This window comes from Netta rufina, assembly GCF_964035555.1.
Source record: "Netta rufina genome assembly, chromosome: 1".
Lineage (NCBI taxonomy): Eukaryota > Metazoa > Chordata > Aves > Anseriformes > Anatidae > Netta > Netta rufina.
Genome location: NC_140123.1, coordinates 96,383,286 through 96,403,792, shown reverse-complemented (window position 1 = coordinate 96,403,792; position 20,507 = coordinate 96,383,286). Strand labels below are relative to the sequence as shown.

The 20,507-nt window shown below is 41.7% G+C and overlaps 1 protein-coding gene across 1 annotated transcript in view; it reads left to right on the top strand.

Moving 5' to 3' along the window:
• Positions 1 to 18,078, top strand: part of MRPS6 (mitochondrial ribosomal protein S6) — a 46,866-nt gene extending 28,788 nt beyond the window's left edge. Inside the window, exons 2-3 of the mRNA XM_084288075.1 lie at positions 5,434 to 5,573; positions 17,309 to 18,078. Of these exons, the coding sequence (XP_084144201.1) occupies positions 5,434 to 5,573; positions 17,309 to 17,489 (321 nt within the window). The 3' untranslated portion in view covers positions 17,490 to 18,078. The remainder of the gene's footprint in view (positions 1 to 5,433; positions 5,574 to 17,308) is intronic.
• Positions 18,079 to 20,507: the final 2,429 nt, after the last annotated feature.

The following is a 20,507-nucleotide window of genomic DNA, read 5'->3' as shown; positions in this document are numbered from 1 at the left end:
GCTTTGGCAGGTGGTGGTGATGGTGGTATTGCTGCATGAATATGACCAAATGCCTTCCAGAGCCGGGTTGGCCCATTTGTACGGTGTGATGCCATCTTGTGCTATGGGGATTTACCATCAGGCACTTGATCTTACAGCCTGCCCCCTATGACTGGACAGAAGAAAGACTGGTGAGGAGAAAGGGACAAGCTGTAGGTATGGGGAAATGCCTAGGGCATGGTATGCGGTTGTGGTTTCTGTGATATATGGGGCTGTGCATAGCCTCTGGGCCCGCGGGAGCAGCAGCATTTCAAGTAAACTTAGCTGGATTATTTGTGGAAAGGCGCCCGCTGATCTTGTGGCATTGGCAGCAGCAGCACCAGGTTCACCCTGCTAAGTGTGGCCACAGCATTCCTCATCTCTGGAGACAGCCAGCCCTACGCAGAAAGTGTCTTTTGTAACGTGCCTCTGCTGTTTTTGCTTGGTCAGCCAGCTACAGGCTTGACTTGCTAGTTGACACGTTTCCTCTGGGCCGCTCTGAGTTTAAAAAGTGCAGGGCAGAGGGGTGAGGAAGGTTGATCCATGGATAATTGTCCTTCAGTTATGTTTTCCAGGGGCAGTTTTCCAAGTAAATGCACTTGGAAAGTCTGCGGTGAGTTCCCCTGTCTTCCTTCCACAGCTTTGGTAGGCTCAGTAGATCTGTACCCCTGAGAATAAGGTAACTCACTCATGACCAAACGATGGGGAACTGAGTTCACTAATGAAGTTCATCAAGTTCACTAAGGGTGAACCCATTCGAAAGGGCTTGATTATGCACCCAGGAGGGTGAACAAGAGCTAGAATTACATACCAAGGTTTACACACTCTTTCTAGCACTTCCTGCTCTCCAACATGGGTATTCTGGCACTGACTGCCATTTTCCCCTGCCTTTTTTTTCCTTTTTTTTTTTTTTTTCTTTCCCCTCCTTGTTTCCCCATATCTGTGGTACTGGAATTGCTGCTGGCTGTTCAGGAAAAAAATGTTGTGGCTCCTGGGTTGGGAGCCAGGCAATACCATTTCCTATGTCCTCAGCTGGTCTGGCTCTGAGGCAAACCAAGGAACCTGTGTCTGTGGATATTATGGTTAGCAAAGGCTAGCCTATATATAGTTTGGTTGATGGCTTTAGGCAAGCTATGATAAACCATGATCTTTTTTGGAGAGGAGGAATGAGAGGGATTACAGTGACAAGCTTTCAAAACCAACAGTTTATGTTTTCAAAGTACTTCCACAAATGGGGAGGTTGCAAAAAAGCGTAATATTTTACAATCCTGAATGTAGAAATCTGTGGCTTTCTTTTCTTGTTCTTTTTGTTTTGTTTTGTTTTTAAATATATAGGACTTTGTCTTAGGCTTCATTGTGTTTGGAAACTGCACATCATGTTGGACATGCTGCCACTCAGGGAATGTGCTGATCTGTTGGCATGTATAAAAGAGACGAAAAGCTTATGTGTCATTTGAGGGTAGGAGGGATGCAGAACAATAAGCTTATCCAGCACCGTTTAACTCAAATATGCACGGTTGTTATAGCAGGGTATGTCAAACAAGTCCACAGCTGGACGTACAGCTGCTTGTATAAAGGTCTCAATCAATTACGGTCGCTTTCGACCAGAGCTCTTTTTATGGATCAGCATTTTTTGTTTGAGTGGGAGACAAGCGGCAACAGTAAACTTAACGGTATTTTTATTCATTGACCTGACAGATTTCTCCTGTGATAATTGCCTGAGCACCACGAAGGCTTCTGCAACCGGAGCATGCACAGCAGGAGAAGAGTTGAATGGCAGATCCTGTTGCTTTCCAAGTGTATGTTTCCCAGCCTAGTGCTGGAAGCTCTACAGGTGTGCTGTAATGCACAAAATACTAAAGCTATTAGATAAGTTGCCCTTTCTCTCCTAAAACTGCTTTTTTCATTGTAATATAGGTAAGTAAAACCCTAATGGTCAGTGTCAGATTCTCGTTTTGAAGTCAGAACCTTCTAGGAAGTAATATTTGCATCGGTGCTTGTTTCACAAAGGCAGCAGTTCTTGTTTTTTCCCTTCTTTCTTGAAAACAGGTTTCTAGTATGGTTCTTAGAGCATGAAGCTGTTACAAGCAAGAGTGCTGAGGTGTGTATTGATAGAAGCAGCATAAAAACATATCCAGAGTTTGCACCAGCTTCTCACACCTTTGTGTCCTGTAAGGTGAGCCAAAAGAGGCATATAAGGAACTTGGAAAAACAGTTCTTCTTGGGGAAAGCCTTGAGAGGAGCCTCAGCTCTACTCTTACCCCTTTCTTACAGCATTTGTGGAGAATGGGGTCAAGTAAAGCAAAGCTCTTACCTTTCTCTAGCTGTCATTGATGTTTCTGTAATAGCAGAAATCGTAACAAACACTTTCTGCTGTGGTACAACAAAAGATGGGTGTGGTGGAAAGTAAGAGATTTTTGGTTTATGGTCGTTGTTGAAGGTATTGTGAAAATGCTGCTTGATCTACTTGGCTTTCCAGAGGGCATGACTTAAACATGGTCTTCTACTACTAAGGACTCTTAAAATAAGGAAAATATTAAGGAAGATATCCAGCATTCAAAAAATACCATGTTACTGGCCCTTGTTACTCTCTTCTGTTTCAAATAAATACCTTCAGAGAGAATGTTAGTTGGGTAAGCTTCTGCAGCTTTTGGTTGCTAATATGCCACGGTAACACAGGGAGGGATAGAACAGACCTTGAAAGCTGTGTCTCTGGCAGGCTCTGTACCTCATTAGCAATATTCTGATCTTATTTTTAAGAATGTTCCTTTTGTGGAATTTAGTATATTAAATTAAAAATAAAAAAAAAACAAAACCAAAACCTTTTAGAATTCTGTTCCTCACTTTCAGTCCTGTCAGCCAACAGGTGTCACAGTGACCCTTCCTTCCTAGTTCTTGAGTTCAAAGTAATTCGAAGTAATGAGGTAGTAACATCCTGCAGCTGTTGCTTCCCAATTCTTCTCTGATAGTATTTGCTTGTCCTTCTAGGGCTTGCAGAGAGAGAGAGGTCTGTGTGTGTGGCTGCTTGGTGGTAGTTGTCAGATGTACAGAGGATGGAAAAGATGCAAAATATAAGCACATAGAGAAGACTAAGAATCCAGTCTTGGAGGATAATGCTTGTTTTGGTGGGATACTTTGGTATTTGAATGTAGTGTTGTAGTAAGCAGCAGGGTTTGAGAGATGAGGGAGATTTAAAGGAGGAAGAGAAAGTATTAATGTGGTCACCATCAGCTGTTGGTCAGCAGCATCAATGTGTAAATGCCTACATAACTTCACAGAATTTTTTGATCTATTTTTCTAGCAAAGTGAGGCCTCTATAGTTGTGGTCTACCTATTCATCTGTCAGTCTCTCCTCGGTAAGTTTTGAACACCCTCGTTTTGTTCCAGATAAGCTTGAAGGAGGAGCTGAAGTCAAATTCAGACACCTGTAACATTTGTGGGAACAGCTTGCTTTGTGGCAAGAGGGCAAAAAGAATTGTAGGGAAAACAAGAGAGTTCTCCATTTGGGGAAGGAGGTCCGAAGCATGAGAGACGCTTACTTGGAAATGTAATAAGTACTGATGGAGGCAACCACGTGAAGTCAATTGAAAAATAATGTTATTCCTGTTTTTGAGCTAAAGAGTGATTTAAAGTAATATAGTGTAATCCAAAACTCTCTTAATAATGCCTTCATCGTATTTTTTCATGCTGTGACAAGAGATACTTTAGTATTTCTCTGTTGTGAGAAACAATAGGTTTAATGCTTCAAACTTTGGCGACGTAGTTCAAATGTGAACCTCTGGTCCCTGTGATGGTTTTACAACACAACCTAAATATATATTGGGGAAAAAAATCCCAGGCGTTTTTGCTGACCTCATAACTGTTTAGGCTCTTTGTGTTGAAAATAAATTTCCCAAACAGTTCATCTAGCTGGTGAGGGGGAAATAAAATTTCTGATTGATAGGAGCAGTTAGGTGCAGACTCTTGACTGCCACACGGCAATTAACTCATGGAGGCAAGGAATCGTTTCAGACCATCTGTGCGTCGGGTCTTTCAAAGAGCAGTCAACGTTGCAGCATGTAATATGCCGAACATCTTTGCTCTGCATCTGGAGGCTCTTTCATATCACCTTGCATTTTCAGCAAAAGGAAAGAAATTCTACATGCCTGCATATAGTGAGGTTCTAGTACCACCTTTCTTATGAATTTCCATTAAGGGACTGGGGCATTAAACAACTGTTAGGTGTACATCTCTCCTTTAGACTTGGGAGACTAACTTTCAGTCGTCATATTCATGAAATGATTGAAAGATTACACAAGTTTTCTGCTGGCTGAGAAAAGACAGTGAAATTATTATGGTGATGTGATTTCACAAAATACAAACTACTCAGAAAATCATCTCTTTCATTACTTTTTCATTTACAGTGATTACCATCTTCCCAAACAGTAGACTTGGGAGTATATGTTGATGTGAAATGTTGCAGGGAGCAGAGAAGGAAGCTGTGCAGTTTTTGTTTAGTAGGATATCCATTTATTTTACTTTCTTTGTAGGATATCTGTTTCTTAAAATGCTTCTTGTCACTGAGAGTGTATACCAAGTTTGTAGTTGTTTTCAAAACAGTCTAATTTATACTTTATTAATATTTTTCATAGATATTATTGAGTGTTATTACAGAAACGATTCGGCGCTTTAGAGCTCTGTTATGCAATAAGCAAGAAAATATTTCATCTGCTTTACCTACTGCTTTTTGGCTGCCTGTCCCTCAAACTTGTTTTTCTGAGGAGTGAAATCTCTGCGTGTTAGTCTAATTACTGCGTGTCAGTTCTTTAACTCTTAAAAAGGCTCATATGTCAGCTGTGCAAAAGCAAGGAGAGGTGCAGTGACTTAACCAAGGGTCCAAATGCCTATAAAGCATGTGCAGTAGCAATGACAATGCCAAATGAAGGTGGTGCTGATTATTGTCCCCTTAGCAAGCCACAGATTGGTGTTCCCCCCAAACTCTTCACTTTTAATGCTGTGGTGAACGATATTAATTAGCATCAATGCTCAGGGACCTTAAGTTGCTCTTTGCCAAGTGTATTTACTCATACCTGTGCAAGGGTCAGCCAAGGTGATACCAGGTGAGTTAAAGCCGTTAACTATGTCCTTTTTCCTGTTTGTTGTTGGGGCCTGCCTCTGAGATCAGTGGAAACTTTGCTGTTGCTGTAAGTCACAGAGGAATTGGCTGTTTGCAGCTGTTTGTTGTTTAAAAAATAATCATAATAAATTAAATAGATGTTTTCCTTGGGAGCAAGTGCTTCCATTTTGCCATCTCAGGTTACTACACGCTCCCTTCCAGCACTTAGCCATGCAAGTGCATGCGTTGATTGTAATCACATAATCAGAATAACCAGATTTGTGTACATTTCCTGCTTTCTCTTTTTTTTTCTTTTCAAGCCTGAGACCGCAGCTGTGCTGAAGCGCACTGTTGAGGCTCTCATGGAGAATGGAGCCGTTGTGAGGAACCTCGAAAACCTGGGAGAAAGGGCTCTGCCGTACAAAATCTCCAAGCACAAGCAGCGCCACAGAAGAGGAGGGTATGCACGATGTGTTTTTCCTTAAAACCCTTTCAGTGCTCACTTAAAAAGTCCACAAGCCGCTGTCGTTGTTTGGTCTTCCTCGTGCTTTTGGGGAGCAGATGTGCAACGTGTGTCGCCTCAGCAAAGCAGATCGTGCTCCACTTCAAGTGTTTCGTGCTGCTTTGTTTTGTGTGCTGGCTGCTCCTTGTTCATGTGCTCCTTGTGTCTTGTGAGTGGCCTGAGCTCAGGCCTCGGGACTGCTTTTCCCCAATGTACACAATGTTATTTTGTTAGGCCGTTTTTACGTAACTGTTTTCCAAGGCAGGCAGGCTGTTTACTGATAAAAGTCTCACTTAATCTGCTGGTTGCTAATTGGCAAGATTGATCCTTTTTCTCTAATGCATCTGAGCTAAATGTTGATTACCATACACATCCCGTAAGGCTCACTCGTGATTTTGGTACAGCTTTAGCTAGAGATGACCACGTAAGCACAACTGGCTTGTTTTGAGGAGAAACATCTCCGTTTGTCCCCACGGAGGAAAACTGGGACATGGGATGTCAGCCTTCTCCTGCGAGGCAGAGCAGAGGAGCTGCGGCCTTCTCCCCTGACTGCCCGCGCTGGCGTTTTGTTGCTCCTTGAGGCTGCCTCCGAAATGGAAATGGATGCTGGCTCTCCGCGAGGGCTGAGAAATGTTGCTAAGCAACCCGTGCTGCACCGGGGCTGCCTGCCGTAATCAAAATAACAATTAGCCGACCGCTTCTCCTCGTCCCCGTAGCACAACTGGGCATAAGTGGACCTGCTGCCTTCCTGTTCAGGCCTTCTGGTTCCTGCCGGCATGAGGTGGCTCTGGGGAGCGCCTTTTAGGAAGCCCTTGGTAGGTTGTCTCCTGAGGGTGCCTCACAGCTTCGCTCCCTTTGCCGAAGACCCCTTCCTTCTCCTGCAAAGTGGTAGCTGGCAGCTCGAGCAGACAGACAGTAAGCGGAGGGGAGGGAATCTCCACGTTGTGCCTGTTGCTTACCCAAAAGCAACAGCGATGTGGCCATGGTTGTCTTCTGCTCCTGCTCCTTGGTGTCTGTGATTGCCTTCGAAACATGGCTTAATCCCGATAGTTTTGCATTTTAGGGTGAAGTCTTGTTGTCTGCATGTGGGAGCTAATCAAAGCCTTGCCTCAAGACAGAATGATTCATTACCTCATCCATCCAACATTATTTCCAGGCTGAATCAGCAGGAGAAGGAGTTGGTGTAACTCTGGTACTACAGGTGGAGACCAAAGGCAGAGAGACTGTATTCCACTGATTTGGGATGCTGAAGTTGAGACTTTTAGCTTCTGGTTTCTTTTTTTCTACAGCACTGAGCCCTCTGAAACACTTCACTGCTTTGGATCACAGTTTTCGCTTGGCTTGGGTGGCAATACTCCACCGTCAGGGCTTGGGTTCTTCAGCAGGGAAAAGAGAAAAGGAGAAAACCATAACCAGATGTCACAAGAATTATGTAGAGGTGAATACAAGCCTTTTCTTGAGGGTATCTTTCAGACATGTAGGCTAGCTAAACTCATTTATTACAACAGATTACCTGTTTAATAAGCAGGAGGGGATCAGTAGACTATAATAACCCTCTGCAGAGCTGAGAGCAGACACATTTTGTTTTCTGCTTGAGGTGTGGTTTTAGTGACAAATAATTGCCATCATGTTTTGAAACATGGGCACGAAGCCATCAGATTTATGTCACCATAACTGTTGTTTCTCTACCTCCCAGTTCAAGTGTCTCTAAATTAATTTAGCAGTCGTTCTGCTTGCCCTGGATTTGGATCCTCTGTATATGAATATGGCAGTTCCCTGCTCTAAATTGTTTGACTTCCTAAAAGGAAGCGATTAAAAGTAGGTACTACAGGAAAGGATAAGGTTGTTGTTCAGAGAGTTCAAATTCAGGAGAAACCAGATATTGCAATGGGAAGCAGCAGGCAGTTTCGGTACCTGGTAATGTGGGAGAATGCATTTGTGTAGATATGCCAGAGAGGCTGCAGTTTGGTGTACAGCTATGGTGGATTCCTGATCTGATATTTTATAAGGTCCAGAGAGTAACTTGCTCAGAATATTAAACAATCTAGGAATAGGGAGTGAAAAGTCAGTTCTTTATCCACCTCATAAAATCAGTCAGTTCTGTTTTACAACATCTGTAAAAGTAATCTCTTTTTTAACAGGACAACATTAAAAAGAAAGGGAAAAAAAAAAAGCTCTTCAAGATGGTTCAGTAAGTGCACTCGCTAAAAAATCCTAACATCTTTTCTCCTTCATAATGAATTTTTAATTCTGCCTGTCTCCCCTTCAGTACCGAGGTGGTGTATTAAACAGTATAGTCTCTCACCTCTTCCTTATTCTGGGCTTTTTCTGAAATAACTGAAAGGGTTTCTGTGAGAGTGCAAATGAGGCTGTGTGTATGGGGAGAGTGGTGAACCCTTCAGAGCTTCTAATTTTTTGGGGGGTGGACTTGTTTGTTTTCTTAGTTTGGTGATTCTCAGCAGAGCTTTGGCTAGTTTATTTTCTGAGAACGTGGAGAGGCTTGTGGGCTTAGGATGCATGCTGAATCCATTACTTCCTTTGACCTCCTGGCTGGTTTTCCTGTGTGAAAATTAGGGCAGTGCAATATTCATAGCATAGGTCACAGCTTAATGGAGTGCATCTCTTAGAGACAGCTCTTGCCCTAGCGATCGCTACTCGAACCATCTTCCTGTCACTCAGAATGGCACCGAGTCCCCTCAGCTGCATGGGAAAACAAAGTGATTTTCCTAAACAGCCTGCTTCCTTTACAAATGCCCAGGGTTATCTCAGCTGTTCCCCTCACCTTGACTCAAGGGCCATCAGCCTGGCACTGCCAGCTGCTCACAGCTCTGCTGAGACGTGCTCTGTGGCATGTGTAGTATCATCCCTCTCCCAGCCTTTTGCTATGCATCTTTTCATTTAGTTAATTCTATCTGCAGTTCAAGCCTTTACACGCAGTGTATCATAACACTGAGTGACTGACAGAGAAAGAGGTGCAGTACACACAGCAAACCTGCCACTGGGCTCCACCAGGTTTTTTGTAGTGTCTTTAGTAAATAGGAAGGAATTAACCTAGAAAATGCGTAGTTGTAGGTCCACGAGCAGGTACTTTTTATCCTCAATACACATTATTTTCTTCTGAGTTCTGCAGTGCTTTCAGCATCATCTGTCTCAGCTATACAGCGTTACAGGCACATTACAAATTTACGAGTATCCAGGACGCTTTGCAGATCGATTGGCAGCAAAATTCTCATTCTCTGTAAAGCTGAGATTTTTCAAAGGCTGCCATAGGGGATTGTGGCCCACAGCTGTCACTGGAATGAACAGTTTTACTCCACCAGCAGCTTTGCAGACCTTGGATCACATGTATAATTGACTTGTTTCTTCTCTGGAAATGGTATTCACTGAGCAGGTGATGCATGTGCATTGAGAGTGTATTAAAACAAATTTAGGTCTTTCTCTTAAATGCATCTTTCTTTTGACAGAAAACACCTTCCTTTTTTAGAGACCTAATGTTGACAGGCTTTGAATTTAGATAATTATGAAAATAGTATGTTTCAAGAACCGTAAGGGTACATCTGAAGAACAAAACTTTTAAATTGTTGGTGTACTGATATTTTAAACCGAAGTCAAAGTAGCTGCTAACTCACAGTACTAATTGCTGTAGCAGAATGTTGTTTTGGCTTCAAAGTATTTAAGAGCGTGATTCAAGTACATTCTGTAGCATATCACAAAATTGTAACAAATACAAAGTCACCTTATAGGTGAATGAAATGTGACACATTGGTTCCAGCGTGGGTTAGGTATGGAAGTGTACTTGGGGCACTGAGCCTGAGCGACTTGCCCGTGGCAGTCACATCTCTGGGAAAAAAACAGCTGAGGAATGTAAGTAAGGATTCCTGGCAGTATCTCCTAATGGGCAATAGATTTGTGCCAAATATTTGTTCTGCTAGCCACTACTTGTTTCTACTTGTTTATCATTTTTAATGAGGTGTACTGAAGTTGCTTTTAACACTGGCACATTTTTTTAATACTGTATCACACGTATCAGGAGGTGCTTATTTCTGGAATAAACAAAAGTGAACTGATTTAAATAAGGTGTGTATTAGGATATGAATTCAAGGAATGTTAAACTTTGAATTTGTTTGTTGTTTAAAATGATACAGAAGCAACAAATCCCTCAAAGCTGCTTTCAAATAAAGGGTCTAGACCAGGGCTGGGGGATGACATTGCCGAGCCATTGCTGCATATTTGGTCAGTGCTGAACTGGAGGATATTGCAACTGCTCGTAAAATGATAGATCTCAGTGGCACAGTCTGTGGGTTTGCACTTTGTGGCATACCTGTTTTCTTTGGCCTTGCCAGGCTGTGCCTTAATCATACGCTTGTGGCACTTTGTCCTTCAAGGCATCGGACCGAGGAGCTGGTCTGGGGGAGGCGGTTGGTATGCCGGATATTTTTGCTTTAGGGGAGCTGCTACAACAGAGGCTGCAAAACAGATCTTAAAAAATGATTCAGGCACTCCTTTGGGAAGGTAGTGGCTCAAACTTTTTGCAGACCAGGTTTGTGTTAAACTGGAAGGGGATAGGACAGGGACTCTGGGAAGAAGGAAGTGGTCGAGTGTAATTGGGGTTTGATTATTGCCTTCCATTTGATATCCTGGTATCCACTAGAGATTTTTTGTAAGAGTTAGTGTGTTTTTTTTTTTTTTTAGTTTGTTTTTGTTGTGCATCAGCCTGCTCAGTGCTCAGATTTAGTACCATTTCATAAATCAGCACAGCACCGTGGTCTTCTCCTTCCACTTTGTTCTGTGTATGCATGTGCTTTTCCCTGCTTAATCTACCTGTAACATGGTAACGTTTTTAGACCTATCTCCCTACACTTTTGACTGTTTCATTTTCTTTATTTGTGAATTATCTAGCTAAACTGTGAATAATTTTGGTTGTTCCTAACAATTTCCATTGCCTTGTTTTCTTTTTCTCTTTTAAACTTTGATTTTTGAGAAGACAGCAATGTTCTTTTGTTATTTGCTTGCTTGTCTCTTAATCTTTTTGTTTTGCTGTTCACTCTGTTATCTCATCAACCCACTAGTTCTCTGAAATAGCAAGCTCAGGTCTTACTTCTGTACGTGCTGAGTTGTATTTTGGGAGCTTACCTTAACAAGTGTATGGGGAATTTTCAGTCGGAGGTGTGCAAGGATCCTAGTGATTGCTGGGATCTGTGAAGTAGCACGGAATGTGTATATATAAATGTATGTACCTGCAGCACCTGACCAGAGCAGACATCAGGAAATTAAAGTTACAATTTGAGTTGCAAGGTGGGTATGTTTGTGTGACAGTGGGAAAACTGCAAGGCCCAAAAAATGAGATGCTTTCCTAAGGATGCATGAAGTTTTTAGGCTCTGCAGTGCTGTGATTGCTCCCCAGGAACTGGGAGCAGCTCACCAGGCTTCAGTACCAGCATCCCCTCCGCAATGGTGAGGAAGGCTGCATGCCTCCCACAGGCTGTCCTGGCCTTCCCACAGCTCACTCCCAGCTTCTCTTGGTGGTTTAGGGTCTGAAGCAGTTTCCCCTCCTGTGGAAGCACCTTGTGTTTTGCCTCTATTATATGGCACCTGACTTAATGGTCATTGCCAAAGCACAGGCTCAGGAAAGGAGCATGAGTCTACCTAATTTCTTTGTGCCTCAGTGGCCTAATACACAAGAAATAGGTAGTTATTAAGATTAGTATTTCAGTAATGGAGCATAATGTTCTTTAGGAGATCTGAACATATCTGTGTAAATTACGTCACATGCTCAAACTTTGACTCTTTCCATAAAGTATCTAAGTTTTGGAACTATACTTGCACAAATTGATTTTAAACAAGCAGCTTGTGGCAGAGTAATATTCTTTGAGGACAAGAGAAGTTAAATTGTCATCCAGTCACCCATGCTGTCAGGATACAGCTTTACGAGTAAAATAATAGTTACCCATCAGAGTCATTCTCAGGAGTGTTCTCGACTTTCAACACACCATCTCTTCCCCAGTAAAATACAAGCTATCATGTAGTTGAAGGACTTCATCCTGAAGATAATACACCAACATGTGTAGCTTCCCTCAGGTAGGCTCACTTGATTTTCATGGCTCCTGAAGGCCAAACAGGGGCAAAGAAAAACAGAGGCAGGAGGATGCAAACTTTTCTTCTTTAACACTGCCAGCCTAAATTTATGGTTAGTGCACAACCTAAGTGTGATTTTTGTTCAGATTTTAGAACATTTTATTGTGTTTCAGCAAAAAGGAGTTCGGGATCTGTGATGTACTGGGATGAGAACAGACACAGTTTGAATGTTTGAGTATGAGGCATGCTTGTAACATTTGCTACTAAATTGATTGTCTTCTTCCACTAGATGGGGCTTTCTCCATTGATGAGTTGAACCATTACTTTTTCTTCAAATGCTTTTGTCCACACTCATGTATAAATGTGCATCTACCTTGAGTACCAGAGCCCTGAAATGTTGAGTTTTTTTTTTTTTTTTTTTTTTTTTTTCCCTCACCTTATCACTGAGGGTGCGATTTGCAGTTTTGAAGCTTTTTAGCAGGAATGGCACAGTACAGTAGTTTGTGATGCTGAGGTGCCAGCATCAATTTCTGGTGCGGTAAATTCTGTAGCATCTTTATGCAAGCATGGTGATTAAATGTGATGGCTGCACTAAATAGTGGTCTTGGTCAGGTGGGAAGCAGTCACTTTTTTTTTTTTTTTTTTTTAAGCTCTGAATTAATACTTGCTGTGTAACTGCAGCTGTGCTCATAACAAATTTGCAGACATTTCAAATGCTGCCCAGTGAGCGTGACTTTTCAAACACTCCGAGTAGGTCAGGCTTGTTTCTCTTTTGCAGTGAAACAGAATTTTTCTGCAACACTGCAAAATGTCTTTCTGTTATTTAATTAGCTTAATAACAGGCGTCTGGGTATAGAATTTGGCAAATGAAATTTCTGAAGAATGTGCACAGTTCTTTTTTTTAAAAAAAAAACAGTATTTTTTTTCCCCCAGTATTAGTTCATTGTGGATTATTTGTGTCATTGCTGTGGCACAATCTAGTTACTAAAGCACTGGCTTTTGGTTTTGATCTGGAATGTCTCCGTTGCTGTCCTTGTGATTGTCAGAGGACTTTCATCTATTCCATAGGAGTGTTTTAGTTAGAAGTAGTAACACGTGCCTTAGTCCTTCCAGCTACAAAACGATGGTCCTTCTGAGCATAAACTCACCCACCTGCCCTGCTAAGGAAGAACAGTGACCACGAGAGCCAAGGAGAAAAGCAAACTACTGCTCTTCAAGAGCAACGCAGTGGTTCCAAAGATGAAGTGGGCATTCTGGTAGCAGAGCAATTTCATTAACAGAGGATTACTATGGAGAAAACGACTGTCCAGCTACTTCCATGACAGTACTGCAGCTTGCTTTCCTCTAAACGGTTTCTTGTTTCCTTCTGGGATGCTTTAGTTGTACATTTTCTTGCCTTTGTATCTTCCACTCTCCTACTGGGGAAGCTTACTTAGACTTCGTGTTGCTGCGTAAAGGAGAAATTTAAAGGAAAGATAGCTAATTGAGTTTATTATTAGAGCTTATCATCTTTAAGCATACAGACGTTTTCTGGGTACAACAATGGCACCACACAGCCTCTTCCAAGTCCCCTGTAAGTGTGCTTTTTCCCTCTGTTCCTCAGGTACATTGAACATAGCCTCACAGTCATAATCCAGGAGGATTTAAAAGTGAGTTTTGATCCACATGCCTTTCAGGGTTCTTTGAAGTCACAGACTGTCCATGTGAAAGCAAAATATACAAGCATCCATAGGACTTTAGGACTCAAATTCAAATGATTTCTGGCTTGGATGTATTAAAAAGGATACATGAAACATGGCATTTTTTTCATATGCAAAAGCATGTCCTTCTTTTCCTGAAATCCTATGATTTTCCTCTTTTTTTTTTTTTTTTTTTTTTCAATTAACACATTGTTTCAGTACATTTCAGTGGTTAGGCTGCTCTCCTGTATTTAAATCATCCTTCTATTTACAGTGGAGCGTGATGACAAAAATAACTGTGGTCTCATAGTGAATCAGTGGAATTTTCCTGCATTTCTCCCCTGATGACTCGGCTGACTCCTGGACAGCCTGAACGCTTCTGCATTTTTGCTTGCAGGAATGAGGTAGTTTCCCTCCTGCATTCCTGTATTTTTCCCCATCTTTGAGTCTGGCTGGGATTTGCTTTTGTTTACTACGCAAACAGTGGCGGCAGCGTGGTGTGTCGGGTCAGAGATGGCCAGCTGAAATTAAGGTTACTGCATGCTTTATGGACAGCGGGCTTAAAAAAAAAAGCCCACAGCCTGATGGCAGCTAATTTAAATGCATGTATTTGGAGGAAAGGTGCTCCAGATCTCCTCAGGAATTGCATTATCAATTGCATTTGGTTGTTTTGCTTGCAGCAGGCAGTTTCTGCTCTTTCTTTAATGAAAGAATAATATTTTTTTTTTATGCTGGCCCTCTTTTCCTTCCTTCTCTTTTGGCACAGGGAGGCAATCATTGCTTGTTACGCTGAGGAATGGGTGTTGTTTCAAGAAATGGCATTGTCGCCAGTGACTGCAGTTTTGTACCCTCAGATAAAATACCTATTCTGCGAGGAGTCATATAAAGATATGCTGCAACAGCTCATCCTCCCTTCCCCCACTTCTCCTTCAGTTATCAACAGTGCGTCAGTGGAAATTTCCACCCTTTGCTAATGTGAGAGAAAGCACAAAGTTGCAAAGCAGCCTTTTGAGAGGGAGGGGAAAAAAATATTGCCGTTTTAGGAACACAATGAAAAGCAGCATATGACTTGAAAGCAGAAATGAAATGAAATTCTGGAGAACTGGGAATAAAAAGGGATGGCAGAGAGCACAGGTTGCAATCCGAACGAATGCTCTTGTGAACCAACTGCTTGGGGAAGGGGGCAGGTGAGTAGTGGTGTATCATCAGCTCGAATTTCTCCCCCCGTCGTCCCGTTTATTAGCTGCAACTGATTAAGAATTTGTAAGGGTTCTTCCAAAGGAGGGGATTGAAGTGGCATCTGTTAAATTTACCAGTGGCTTTTAATGGCTTTAACAGAAGATGCGACTTTCCCTTTTCAAGGGGTGTGCATCCTTCAGAAGTTGCTATGCCACAGTTTTATTGAATTTTCCAAGATTAAAGCTCGTTTCTCTCCCTGAACTGTTAACCAGGTGATATCTCCTGTTTACTGGTCTCCAGAAAATAACAGGCAGTTCAGCTTTCCAAATAAATTAAGCTCCGTGTGTGAGGATCTGCAAGGGGGACCAAGCCCACCATATTTCCTCCAAATCCTTGCTAAGGTGAGCTTTTTCTGCAGCTCATAGCAGCCCTCCTGCTGCTGTCAGAGGAGCAGCACCTTAGCTGACGTGAACTGGCACTGCTCCCTCGGCTTCTGTGATGCTCGGCCACAGCCCGTGCCAGCTGGGCACCTCTTCTGGAGGACTGGTTCCTTCCAGGCAGGCTGCAGGGAGATTTCTTGCCGTCAGGCCCTTCACACATGAGAAATTGTTGCTTCAATCTGCTTTTTCTAAGAAAGACTTCAGACCTGAATTGTGGCTATTAATATACACGCATCCATAAGAGGTTTGGGATTAGGACGTCTGGCTGAAGGGAAGCTTCTTTGCAGCGTTTTCCATGTGTGGATTCCACCCTGTGCAGCAATCCAGCACACGGTGCTTAAATCATTCCTGACCTGGTGGGTCTCCTCTGTGTGTAGTATATCTTGGTGTTACTTGGGCAACACATTTAGGTGGGTGAAAAAGAACCCCATGTGGGATAAGCAGTGTAAAAAACACAAATCTGTCTGTTGTTGGTGACCCCACCTCCTCTATTTCCTCTTCAGCTTCTTGTCTTGGGGACTTAATCCTCAAAGATTGCCTTTACCAAGGGGGACTGTGCAGTGTGATGTTCGTCCTACAGTTACAGAATCACAGAATTGGGTTGGAAGGGACCTTGAGAGATCATTGGGTCCAACCCCCCTGCCAAAGCAGGTTCCCTGGAGCAGGCTGCCCAGGTAGGTATCCTGATGGGCCTTGAATATCTCCAGAGAAGGAGACTCCACAACCTCCCTGGGAAGCCTGTCCCAGTGCTCTGATAAAGTTGCCTTTGTAAGAATCTGTACCTCCAACAGGACAAAGTCCCACCAGGTATACAGCTCTTAAATGAAACTGTGATGCTAGATCCTGCTTGGGTTTAAGTGATTTAGGAATATGGTCCTTGGCAAATGTGTGGTATGACTTCATTTAGAAGATGCCGCTTTGAAATTATACTGATGCTTCGTGGGGAGGTATGTTTGTGTGGACTAGAAGGAAAGGAGAGTGTTAACAGGAGGATGCATAAAAATTAGAATGAAATATCTGAATGGTGAGTTCTGTCCTGCACACCTGGCCTTCAGATTACTGTTAGTCTTCGAAACAAGGTGGATGGTTTGATCCCTTTCATGAGATTTCTGAGGCAGTTGTGGTGTCTTTTTACGGTAGTATAGTTAGTGCCATGCCAAACACAGACTGACTTACTATAAAGTTTTTTAATTATGGCTCTACTGACAATGGTAGTTTATTCACAGAATTTCAAGGGAGGAGGGATGGCCAATGACACGGCTTCTGTATCAGCATGGTACCTGGCACCAGGTCACCCATAACTTGGAGGAGTGGTAGGCATAATGTTGCAATGAATTCAAGGTATATCTCATTTTAAGAAATTTGCGTGCCTGAGATTGTTGGTGTGCAATACTAGCTGTGTCCCAGACCTGAAGTTGCATTACTCATGAAATGCAGTTGGCCTCTTCACGTGTCTGAGCCTACTGGAGTTCTAAAAGCCTCTTGCGAAATTAAAATGGAGCTCACGAAGAAGGTGCAGTTCTTCAAAGCAATTTATTGCAGAAGTGATCTTGGTGACCTAAGATATTAATGGGGAGCAGCGTTCTCCTTTCTTTGTGTAGGGGTAGTTATTTTATTCTTTGTAGATGTCAAAGGTAGTCGTGTGGTGGACATGAAGGGCTTACCTGGTGCGGTGCATTTTGTACGTGCCGTGTATGTGTGGAAGGAAGACCTTTTCAGTCCTGCCAAGATCAGCAAGACAGTAAGCTTGTCAAGTGCAAGCTGGCATTTCCTACATGCGTCTTCAGCTCCTGCCCTCAGATCGAAAATTTAAGCCATGCTCACATTGGAGAGGTGCCTAATTTGGCATAAATCCATCTCTTTGGGTTTATTTTACTTTTTTTTTTAATGTACATTCAGCTCCGAAACAGAACTTTAAAGAACTGTGTCCATATACATGTAAGCTTGAGGTGCTTCACACTGACATTTGTTCCCCAAAGAAACAATGCCATGAATTCAAAGGAGATCAAGTTTTTCCCTCAACTGTTCAAATCGAGATGTGTAGATGAATGGAGTAGGTACAAGACGAGTAAGGTCTCTTTAATGTCCTTGTGTAAGAAGTGCTGTGCAACAAAGAAGAGTTCAGACTGAAGCTGCTTGAACTGAACTCTTTGTGTTTGAAATCAAAATAATACCGAACTTTGATTTAAAACAATTCTGGTAGAAATATTTAAGGAAAAAATAGAACTTTTCATTTAAGAAGTCCCACAGAACAGCTACTTGAATTACAGTTGCAGTACAGGTATTTTGTTTTATTGTGTGTGTGTGTTTCTCATTACAGGTATTTTTTGGTAGACTTAGAGGCCCCACCTTCGATTGTATCAACCATGATGGATCATTTAGGACGTGATATTGATGTAATTAGACGTGCTTTTATAAAACATCCCGTGTCAAAGACAGAAGAATGCAGTGGCATAATCCCGGTCAGCTTTGAAGACAAACTAGCTGCCAAGAAGAAATGAATATTTTAAATTGCATGTTTGAAACTTTTAAAAGATGTTTTTTAGTCCTGCTTTGAATACAATTGTGATAACTAATGTCCATCAAAAATTATCAGTTTTAGCCATATTACGTGTTTGGTATAGTACACTATCTTAAGTTATTGTAACATTTGAGGTTTCTTTTTTGTTTAAAATAACTTGAGTAGACTTAATCTGTTTGCTTATTTTGATATACAACTCTGAAAATTGATTTTCTTTTCCCTTAGAGCATTACATTGATAAGATTTATCCATCATCAGAATGCTTGAAATAGCATTCTTTTCCAAAGACAGATTACTTAAGAATGTGTATTTACATAAGAGATTAAGAAGTTTATGGTGTAATATAGCGGTATAGTATGTGATCTGTTTGAGGATTTTTCTGCTTGCTTTTGGAAAAAAGGTAATAAAAGTGTGCTTAAAAATAAAACTTGACTCCTTCTCTGGTCTTCAAAAAAAAAAAAAAAAGTATAAGAAAAAATAGCTTACACTGCCAAAAGACATGCCGAACTTCTCTTTAAGGTTTTATCAGAACTCTGTTCAAAGCACAGGTAAAGAATTATTCAAATAATTGTATGAAATTATACAAAAAGCCAAGAATTTCCAAGTGGCATGTGAAAGAATAACCATACGTCTATATGAACAGAAGAATAAAAAATGTTTTATTTCACTATCAACCAGGCCCAGGCTGAACATTCAAACTGAGAAAAATGTCAGGAAAAAAGTCTTGATGTATATTTTGCCTTTTTTTTTCCTCACATAAAAACAGGACAAGCAGCAATGCATATGAAAGCTTATGTTACTGTCATATGATCTCCTCTTGGTCTGACGTACAAATTCATTAGTTTCTAGAGGATTTCCAGATTTTCCCCATGTTACTGAAGGAATGCACTTCCCATTTATCCCACTGAAGGTGTATATGTGTGCGTATGGTAATTTTTGTAGGAAAATGAAGTTGACATCAATCTGTTGTTATGCACGGAGGGTGTTCTTTACCTGAATGAGCTTCACCAAGAAACCTTCACTCCAATGCTAAATGATGCCAGAGGGAAGGCCCGTCCAGCAGCTGAGGTCAGATTCCCAGGGAAACGTGATGGGTCTCATTGGTGTGACTGCTCTCCAGCGTGCTGTCTCTTCATGCTCTTTTTCATGGATGATGCTTTTTTTTTTTTTGCTTTTTTTTTTTTTTTCTTGGATACAGGACTTCAGGGGGAAATGAAACTAACTTTTCTTCAGAGTTTTTTCTTCTAAGGAAAAAGTAAGGTAGAAAAATGAAATTTTCTTTCTGTATGTCCATATTTAGGAGAAGAGAACGTGTGTGTGTGTTTTTTTTTTTTCTTCTGTTGTTAAATCTGATTTTAAGAGCAGACTGTCACATTTTGTCTCTTATTTCCTGGAAAGAAAAGTGTACCTTTAGTAGAGTAGGTACACTCCACTTTTTTTGTAGCTGTTGCCAGTACTGATCATGTGGCTGCTACGTACCAGTGCCTGTTCCAGTGCTGCTCCTATCAATAACTTTTGCTTGTAGGGCAGACCTTTTTTCTATACAGGTGTGAGCTTAGCTGGGAGGAGCTGTAGGACTGAATGTTTGTGCTGTGAATTGGGATCCCTCAGCTGTCATTTTTCTCTGGCCCACTGAAAATTCAGACTGCCAGCTTAGAAAGCACAAGCTACAAATAGGGAAATATGCAATGCTTTAAAGAATGTGCTTTACTTGAGTTTCTCAAGTTTTTCTTAATAGAACACAAACAAAAACCTATAGCTTAAAGTCAAATTGAGATTCCGATCTTTTGTCATGGTTCCAGTGTTTTGTGGCATCAGGGCTTCATTGTTTTTAACACCTACATAATCACACAGCAAATTAATGATATTTTTTTTGTAAAACAAGACCAGTTCTCCCTTGTGTCACCACCTCTGCAAGCTATTCACCTACACCTCTCCCCACCTTTTTTAAAAAAATAAATAAATAAATGGCTTAGGTGACCAAATAGAGTATTAGTTTGTTCCTCTGATGTTTTATTCTTTAAAAAAATTGCTTTCAAATCTAGCTTACAGCAATTTCCCTCTGGCTAGGACTTTGGGCCCTGTCGTTCATTTGAATAGGAGTATATAAGCTTTCAGCCTTGCAAAATGAAGAAGATTGAAAGCAGAGGCTGTACACATACAAATGTTGTATGTTTGTCTTTATTCAATTCTCTTTAGCGTAATATTAAGTCTTGCACTTAATTTGTTCCAATTTTGATGTAGGTGCCCACATTCAGTAGGAAAACCCTAGATGCTCATTAGGGGTGACCGTGTCAGCTTATCTATGGTATGTGTGATTTGTTGTGAATTTAGGACCTTAGGTTAGCGAGACTTTCATGTCCCTGTGGGTCCCATTTCTGATCTGAACAGAGGATGCCAAGAGCAGAAGACTTGGGCACCTTAGCCTGGCTAATCCCAAGAACGGATCAGAAGCAGTGAATCTCTTGGAGCCTCAGCTGACCCCAAAGAAACGTGGCAGTACCCACTCTGAGAGACAGCAGTCCCCAGAAGGCCACAAAACAAAGCATGTGGAGATGCTACCAATCCAGTTCTCCTCTGTTCTGAAGTACTGAATGTGCAAAAGCGGAAAACTGAAAATCTTTGCCTTTGGGATGGAAATAGTGACCACCGAAAGTCACCGGCCACAAGCACTGCAGCGCTTGCAGGCCTGGTGCGTGGTTACACAAGCACTCGTGCTTTCTCAGCAGCAGGATTTATTTATAAAAGGTCTGCTGAATAGCTGGCTCTTAACTGGGTGTACTATTTTCTTCATAATTGATAGTTTCTAATATGAACAGATTTTTTTTTTTTTTTTTTTTTTTAATAGGGATTGGGTGGGGGAGGATGAGGAAGGAGTCTTGGGTTGCAATTTGTTTAGCCCAGTCAGCCACCCAGACTAGTAGTTAGCTATTTCAGGAAAGCAATGCAGAACAGTGTGTGCATTCTCTCTTGGTAGCTATAAATGCCGGAATGGGCA